Source organism: Malurus melanocephalus, unplaced genomic scaffold (assembly GCF_030028575.1).
Source record: "Malurus melanocephalus ecotype Western Australia unplaced genomic scaffold, MMel_1.1 scaffold_174, whole genome shotgun sequence".
NCBI lineage: Eukaryota > Metazoa > Chordata > Aves > Passeriformes > Maluridae > Malurus > Malurus melanocephalus.
In genome coordinates this window covers 2888-12130 of record NW_026623406.1, presented here as the reverse complement: position 1 = coordinate 12130, position 9243 = coordinate 2888, and the positions used below count along the sequence as shown (strand labels likewise).

The following is a 9243-nucleotide window of genomic DNA, read 5'->3' as shown; positions in this document are numbered from 1 at the left end:
GTACCATTAACATGCCATGGCCTGCTTTTCCTCTCCACTTTGATCATTGAGAAAGTACCTTTGTTTCCTGCAGGAMTAACAGTGTTAAATGAATATATTTGCCCAGCAGCTATGGAGAGAAAAACCCTGGTTACCCATCTCTGTAGCTCTAGATTGGACCTGAAGGCCAAAGAACAGATTTTTCGCATTTCAGCCCTTTGAGAGAAGCTTTGTTATGCAAAGTTCCTCTTATCTCAATTTTTATGAGGTCACTCAGAGCATAATATAGAGAAGGTAGACTCAAAGAGAACTGGAACTGTTCCTTAGAACCTATTATTTTATTAATCAAGAAWGATCAGAAAAATAGGAGGAGGGACAGCAGGTGAACAAACACCATAAATTGTCAAAAACTGTTCAAAAGAGCTRAGATGTTCAGCAATCCAGCTATAGTTGGTTAACTTGTTCTGCCACTGTAAAGGAGCCTCAGATGTGGATATGGATCCCTGAAGAACTTTGATCTTCTCACCAAGAAAKAGGTAAGAGAAGATTCTGAACTGGCCCCAGTCCCAGCCCTGGAGACCAAGCAAGGACATTTGCATTTGCAAGTCTTTAAACAGTACCAAAGCACAAGACTCATTGTCCAGAGCCTCACTGTGCTACTTCTCAGCCATAACCACACAAAAGGCTTTCTCTGGCTTACAGAACTGAACTGTCCCACTTTCTGATTCACAGGGTCTGTGTCAGACTGAAGGAGGCATAAAGTTACCCGGAGCAGTATAAGAGCCAGACAGCATCAGCTTTTAGAACTGGTGGGTGCTGTGTTCCTCCTGACTCATTTCTCCAGAGACATTTCCCCTGGACTATTCAAGGGAAACAATCTACTATTTCATAACAAGTTGGGTGTCAAAAAGACCTCAAACTAGAACACTGGCTTTTGCAAACTTTGTCTMTCTCTCTATCCATCAGCAAAATTTATGAAATCAAACTTCCTTGATATTCTCAAGGTGACTTCCAAGATCTCCTCTTCWGAGAGAAAACGAGCTCTACCCTCCTTGCTGTTCACAGGGTAGGGGAGGTGCAGCAGCAGCTTCCTGCAAAAGAGRACACAGTGAATGTCAATGTCTCAGATCAGGTGAGCAGTTGAGCTGATATTACAAGTTACTCCTGCAATTGCTCAGTCAGTATGCCAGAGAATGTTACTCCAGCAGATCTCCTTCTTGTGACAGGTTGTGGGGTTCCTGCAGTACCTCACACACAGCTAGACTGGCCCTGAGATATTTCCATCTCTTAAAAGCAGCTTGGCATAGAAGCAGCCCCAGGACTAYAGAGTTGGAAGCAGTTCCTTTGAGTCTTCCTACCCATCTGTGGGAGAACAGTGTTTTTCAGGATGTGGAACTTGACATCTTGGTTGTTTCTTTCATACTGACAAGACTTGCACGTACATTTGTGAAAGCAGCACTGGTTCAGGCTGTACCCAAGCAACCATCAGATTTATGGTGAACTTTTTATTTGCTAGGCTTGTGACTAGAGACAGCTGGGTACTGAGAAGATAATGGCAGATCTGAGTCACCAGAAAGACAGAATTGCAAAGAAAAAGGATGCTGAGGTTTTCCTACATCTGCAGTATTGCATTAAGCTACCTCTTTTATTGCCCATAGGTTCTGCAAATCATTAGCTGAACAATTATTCCTCCTGATTTTCCAGTTTCAGAGTTAGCACTTCTAAACCCTCTTCCACTTCTGTTGCATCTTTAGGTTAAAACCAAGCACAAGGTAACTGACTCTGCCAGGGTTTGGCTGTGAGAAAAGTGGCTTTTCTGTAGTTAGGCTACTGGGGACTTACTTGTGCCTTAATCCATGGCCTGTCCTCAAATTGATCGGCAGAAAGCTATTCACATACAGACCTTTCCACATCCCATTCAGTGCAGCAAGTCAGCCCAGACAGGATTAAGCTTTCTTATGAAAGCAGTCTTTGTGAAGAAGYACTTCAAGCAAAACAGACATGGGAATTATCTGGAAATCTCAGGCAGGGCAATTGCACACTGAGGGAGAGATGRAGGAAGACTGAGAAGTCCAAGAATATATCAGTCAGTTGATTAGCTTTGTAGGGTTGAAATAGCCCTATTAAAAAAAAAATCGAAATAATTTCTTTAGGAAACCTTGTAACGTTTCCATCTCTGCATCTGTGCTTGGATATGTCCATAATTTGGCTCTCAGCTTCTGAAAATTTATCTGCACATTTTTTACCATCTTCAGTCATAKATATTTATATAAATTACTATTACAAAATACTAGACAAGAAGTCACTCAAGACTGTGGGCAGCTTTTTTGCCAGATGTTTTGGGCCCTTGAAGCCTTGTTGTTTAAGAAGCCAAAATCTGTCTTAAAGCTTTTTTTTTTTTTTACTAGACCGTACCACTGATTCAAAGTCAGCACATTATACACCTGTGGATGGTCTAGGGGTTTTATTTCTTTATCCCTTACGTGCAATTAACACTACAATCTTCATCTTTAATTTTGCTTTCCTGCAGTTGAAAGCTTGGTTAAAYCTCATTTCCATCAAGATATTAACTGGAATTCTATCAATTGTGCTGCACTCACTTTTTGGGAGTTCGAAGGTCAAGAACCTTGTCCTGGATGTCTAATGTGATGTCTGAGTACTTGGTGTCTGGCAGCTTGATTTTAATCTGAAATGAGGGGCAGAAGTAAAGCTGTGATTACATATGTTGCCCTAAAAGCCATAAAATATCTCATTTTTCATGAATATTTCAATGCTAGTATCAAAGAGCAACATTTTGAGTAGGTAATTTGTATCAGAGAAAATACGACAGTGATAATCACTGCTTTCAATAGTTCTGTGATGTGTATTGATATCCTATTCTCYTCTAGATCCTGAGCTGCTAATGAGCTTGACAGGTGTTCTACATCCAGCAAAAGCCTCAGGCTTTGTGTGTTGCAGGAACAGTTTGCTTCTGCTAGAAGGACAACACAGCAGTTCTACCTGAAGCTCAGAAAGCAGGGAGGTCTTTGATTATATAATGATGAGACAGAATCTGATAGCTCTAACTTTAAAGGCTGTCAGAATTGTAGCATTCTGCTAACCCACATACCTTGTGAAAAATGCAGGAAGATGAAAAAAATCTCCTTCCCAGCCCCTCTCCTCTCCAAAATTGTGTCCAAGATGAAATTTTATCTTAGAGGTATGTTTTATTCCTTTTAAGTTTATATGGGGCATATGCATTTGCACAGATTGCCTTGGGTACACTTGGTCCTTGAGGAGATACACAAGTTCCTCAGGTTAGCAAGTGTAAATGTCATCTGAAAATGCTTGGAGAACCAGGAGAAAATGCTACAGGAGGTCAAAGGCAGCAGGAGAAGTTGGTGTTTACATTCTGTCCCTCAAAATGATGGGAAGATGGAAAAGGCCAGAGAAAGAGCACAAAGAAGGGATCAGAGCTCCAGGCTCAGCTCACCACCATATCTTCACAGCAGGCAGTGGAGGGRTCTTTCCCAGTCATCCCAAAGAAGACATCCTCTGTTCCCACATGCTGCTTGAATAAAATCTCATACCTGAGAAAGAGAAGTCATTGCCTAACAATACTGCAGAAGGGGCAGGAGACTAAAGGACACTGTGATTCCCAGAGGACTGTAAATGCTCATCACATCATCTCTCCTCCTTTACAGTCTCCCTTTAGGTCTCCAATCCATCTGCACTGGTTTCTGTTCAGAGCCATGACTGAGACAGCTGGAAGACAGGTGAAGATCATTCACTTCACCTTCCAAAGCACTCACCATGCTGCCTCTGCTTCCCTAACCAGCCTTTGCAGGATCAGAAAATGCATCCCAAGTGGATATGATACTCATCAGCCAAACATCACAAACTCTTGGGAAAGGATTTGAAAAGAGGCATGTCACAATTACATGTGTTCTGTTCTGTCCTTTAGCACATTTTTTGCAGCCTGAGCATAACACTCCTCAGCCAGATTGTAGCTGTTTTGCATTCAGCCAACATTTATTTTCTTCTCCTTCACATCTATAAAATGTAGAATCATGTACTTCCTTGCTCTTGATAATTAATGAATGAGGAAATACAAACTTAATTTGTATTTATAACATATGCTACTCCTACTAAGTTCAGCAAAATTAGTGGGGTGGATCACTTGTCTAAGCTGTTAGAAAGTGTGTGGAAAGCCTTTCACATCTCCAATGAGCATCTGCATAAGTAATAATTCCTAAGTCAATGACAAATGTGTCTAATAGCTCTGGATGCACCTCTATAGCCATCTGTTCTCCTTTTGGGACATTTTCCTTGCTTCATTTGAGGAACTATTATAAAGACTTATACTCTCTCTTCATCAGTGCAATAGGGTCACAACTGCTTGAGGCTGGAGAAGCATTGCAGAGAGGAAGGGTCAAAAATGGCAYGAGAAAAGCTTCTGTTGTGCCCACAATACAAAGAGGGCACATTCTATACCTCACAGGTGGCCATTCAAGGGCAACTGTGTGTGAGGGTGAATTCCAAATGATCTTCAGAAATGCCAAGTCCGAGTTCAGGCGGGTCTCAGTCCTGTGTTTGAGAATTTGAAAACCTCATTTTCAGAAAGGCTGAGTCCYCATTCAGGTGAGTCTCTGTTGTGTGTTTAACTGGGAAATTGGACACCTCATGTCCTGAATTATGTGCAGAGAAAAAATGAGGATTCTGGACTACAAACTAGTGCAGAATGTGCAGCTTCATGGGCTATGGTCCATCTGCTCCAGCATTTAACACTCCAGGACATAGCATTGGAACAATGATTGGAAATGCAAAATCTGCTTTATGGACTGACCCTCAGGGCTTGCTGACCTCTACAAACTACAGCTAAAATGCCTGATTATATCAATTTAAAGAACACTTTTGCTACCGTTTTTCTATAAGCAGGGGAAAAGGCTCTGGTTTTAAATTTTCCCTTTGACAGACTAAGATTGAATGACAAGAATTTAAGAGCTCAAAATTGCCTGCACACAGCTTTTCTTCCCGCAGTACTATTTGTCTCTAAAGAGCTTAAATCTTTGAAATGCAAATATACATTGGAGTACTTTATGAATTTATGAGTATGGGAAAATGGATGCATCTCAGTTGCAGCAGGAAAAAGCAGGTATTTCACACAAATGGCATATTTTAAAGTTAATAAATCGTTTTTCTGACCTACTTCCCCTCCTAATCTCACTTTATACAAGAAACTGACACTGCTCGTAAACTTATGATGGGAAAAACCAACACTACGTTTCTGTTATGAGATCAGAAGGTTTCAAGGGAGGGGTTAAAACCACTCCTCACATGTTGCTTTAGATGCCAGACTGACATCTTTCCTTTCTTCCTGCACAACACAAGCTTTTCATACAGCTGTAGATGCTGTTTAGCTCTCATTTCCATTAATGCTATGTAAAGCCCACACAGGCAGTCTCAGCTTTCTTACTCTGGCTGTTCTCTAAGGTCCCAGGTATCATCAAATTCAGATCCTTCTGGGACCTCCTCTGTATTCCAAATGTTTTTCTTGTTTTCAGATTTCACTTGAAAAGTACCTGTAAGTGATGAGGAAAATCACACTGTCACATTTTGAAACATCTCTGTTCCTCTAGGTTTGCTGAAAGCTTAGAGTGTTTTTCAAGAATGAAAAGAAAAAAGCCATTTCCAAAGCCTGGAAAAGTATATCTAGGCTTTAGAAAAATCTTGCATTAAAAGCATTCTAGGTGATGATTACAGTCTCCTTCATCTCACTATGTTATGAATGAGGATTTGCAGAGGGAGGATGTTTTCCTTTCATTTAAATCTCCTTTACCCAACCTTTATTTCCTGGAAATCCTCCTTTCTGGCATAAAATAACTAGCACTTCRAAATGAGTAAAGTGTAGAAGGATGAAATACTAATCTTCCACAAGCCCCCYGACATGAGATTTTTCAGTGAGCAGTCACTCACAAGAGGACCACCTCCTCACACAGAAATCCAGTTCTTCCCATTCATTATTGGGCACAGTTCAGACAAGGCACTTAAGACACATGGATGTTTATAGGCAGAATAATATGGTTTATGTCTGTCCTGCATGGAAAAGTATTTTTTATAAGCTGATAAGCCTGAAACTTGAAAGTTTTTAGAGYAGAATCTCTGGTTATTGTTGGAAGCCCAAGCAAAATCAATTTGCCRCAGTTCCTTTCCTGCAAAACTCACCCTGGCCCTTGTTGGCCTTTCTGAGGGCTCATAACTAAGCTGCTCAATAATGYGGCATCATTAGCTCCAAAAAACTTAACTTTCTCAAGACTTTASCAGAACTGTCTTCCTGTCTTTCCTGAGTACTTCTATGGAGCTTTTGCTGCTCAGTTATGATCCTTGCAGCCCCTGACCAGGCTGTGCTCTGTACTGCTATCCTCTCCACTGGAGTCTGCTCTGGCATTACCCTTTCTTTGCATGTTTTAAAGTTAAGCTTTCAGGAAAGGAATAAATTTACAGTGTAATTGTATGAAATGTCATGCTATGCCCATCTCAAAGGTCAATGACCACCCTTTTATTGCAGCAAACCCTTCAGTGGTATCTTACTACAGCTGTTACAGTCTGCTGACATGAGACTGGATGGCAAAACATACAAATGCTCCTCCTTACTGGTGGTCTCTTTCTTTACTGGTCCAACACTCCCAGGAGTCATGGCACCAGCAGAACACTGTGGCTGCAAAAAAAAAAAAAAGGTAAAAGGATCTTAAATCAGGTTTCACAGAGCCAAGCTCAGTTACAACCATAATGTCAGTAAAWATAACACATTATGTGAGGTCAAAGGCATCCCTGATATAATTTAGAAAACCCCATTATCCCACTTTCATGACTGAATCACTGAATATTCTCTCTTCTTCACTTTCACACAGCAGAAAGTGACCTTGACACACTGGGTTTAAGCAGGACTCACAGAAGCCCAGTATTAGAGACAGATGTGCTTTTTGAGTTTTGGTTTCCATGGCATTTTGGCAAAATTTCCATGCTCTGCCTGCCATGAAAATATTACAGGAAACCAAGGGTGCTGCATGAAAGCCCCATCACGGCATTTGGATTCCTTTTGACAGTAGAGATCATGAGGCAACAACATTTTCCTCTAATTATGAATCAATTTAGTGCTAATAGGCCAATGTGAGGCATTTCTCTATATATGAAGATTTCCTTGGTTCGATAAAAGTGCCTCATATGCACAGAACATTAAATTAAATCAAAATAAAGATTTCAATTTACCCAGATTGACTCAGACTTAATTGACATCCCTCRTGGCAATTTTCCATTTCTGTCTCTGAAGTGTCATTCATTTCATTAATAAGATGTAAACAAATTCTTTTAGAATCAGGATGTTTACTGCAGAGATGTACAGCAATAATGCTGGGTTTAAAAGGCAGCCATTAAACAGTTGGAGGATAGTTGGAGTGTGAAGGACCACATCTATAATCCACTGGAAGGAAACTTCAAGGGGTAGGCACCTCTTTGATCCCAAATATTACTTGCATTGCCACCACTGGGGCTGGTCAGCTCTTTGTTGAGGAGTGATTTGGAGGAACACTGAGGCATTTGCTATTTTTGTTATCTGGTTTTGTTGTTATCCATGTCATAACATGATCTGTTCAAAATCCTAAGAGACTTGGCAAAGTTTTGAGCCTTCACAGAGGCCTTCTACATCATTGGCACCTGTGGGGCTCCTGAGAATATTTCTTCCCAGCACACAGGCAGGCCTAGATAAAGACAGCAGTTGCATGTTGCAGGAACAATGCCTGTTCTCCAAACGCTGTGATTTGCATCTGCTCCTGAGATGAATTGATACAGAAGAACACATTCAGATATTTCTCTCATTATTCATTCAGAATATGCACCTTAGAATGATTATTCACCTTTCCCTATTTTACAGCCGCCAAAATACCTATTGTACTTTGGTGATCAATTATCTCTAGAGTTCTTTGATGCCTGACATATACAATTAATACACTCAGTTGCCTCTGGGTATTTTGGTCCTTACTCAGAAGTTGAGCAGCATATTTTTTCCTTCATATGAAGTATCTAGCTGTAACTGCCTTCATCTCCAGCAGACTTCAGGGAACAGTGGGGAGAAGTCTGAAGTATCTCAAGCTCTTTCATCTAAGCGTTCTCATTTCCTTCAGGCTGAAAATTTAAACCTCCCTGATATGTTGTGCTCACAATGTCTCCTTGTTTTCCTGGGGCATCTTGCTCATTCTCTCCCTCAAGAGCTTGTTACGCTGAAAGTATCTTCTAACTGTTTCATCCAAAACCTTCTAAGGTTTTCATTCTGGTTTTATTCACTCCAGAGAAAAAGAGATTTGTTTCTCCTTTTTTAACAAAATAAGGCTATGGTAAAATATATAAAAGAAGCAGCAACTCTTACAAAAAGCTCACCGTATCATCATCATCATCATCATCATCCTCTTCTTGAGTATCATTCAGCAGTTTGGCAAGGCTCTGCAGAGAAGAGCCTGAGAACACACTGTCCAAATCCATGCCCACTGCTTGCCTATGCAGAGAAAACAAGTGACAGATGAAGAATGTCAGGGGGTTTGTATGGCCTGTAAAGCAAATTTTCCTACTGTGTGTTCTGGAAGGATAATTTTAGTAAAATTCCTCCATGTGTGATGACACAATATGTAAAATGGAACATAAAATCATAGAATATRCTGAGCTGGAAGGGGCACTTCAGGATCATCGAGTCCAAYACCTGGCCCTGCGCAGGACACCCTAAGAACCCCATTAATGTGCCAGGGAGCGTTGTTCAAATGCTCTTTACTCAGTCAGCCTTGGGCCGTGATCACTTCAGTGGGGATCCTGCTCCAGGGCCCCACCACCTTCTGGGGAAAGAATCTTTTTGGATACCCAACCTAAAGCTCCCCTGAGAGAGCTCGAGCTGCTCCCTTGGGTCCTGCTATCCCGAGGGAATAATAAGAAACCTTTTCCTTTTGTGCCCAAACTACAGACTCTTTTGCTCAGCTGGTCTGTGTAGCAAGTACAGCTCCAGCCTTACAGTGACTCCAGCATATGCTGTGTCAAAGGTAACCTGGCAGAACTCCTCGCAGGTTCGCTGCCCACCATCCAGCCTTCGGACCACCCCAGACCCAGGCCCAGGTGGGGACGAAGGGAACAGCAGAGACGGGAGAAAATCATCGCCAGCACGGCCCCACGGCTCCAACGCCGCACCACCATCCCGGTGCGCCCTCGCTCTGCACCCGGGTCCAGTGCCCCCTCCCCGTCCCTCAC

General features: G+C 41.7%; 1 protein-coding gene across 1 annotated transcript; it reads right to left on the bottom strand.

Annotated features, from left to right (window-relative positions):
* Positions 1 to 307: 307 nt before the first annotated feature.
* Positions 308 to 8585, bottom strand: DNAAF6 (dynein axonemal assembly factor 6). Its single transcript, XM_057372634.1, has 6 exons — positions 8392 to 8585; positions 6613 to 6676; positions 5435 to 5540; positions 3452 to 3548; positions 2580 to 2665; positions 308 to 1070 (listed from the first exon to the last, which is right to left on the bottom strand). Exons 1-6 carry the CDS (start codon positions 8491 to 8493, stop codon positions 935 to 937), a joined length of 591 nt encoding a protein of 196 aa, XP_057228617.1. The 5' UTR covers positions 8494 to 8585; the 3' UTR covers positions 308 to 934.
* Positions 8586 to 9243: the final 658 nt, after the last annotated feature.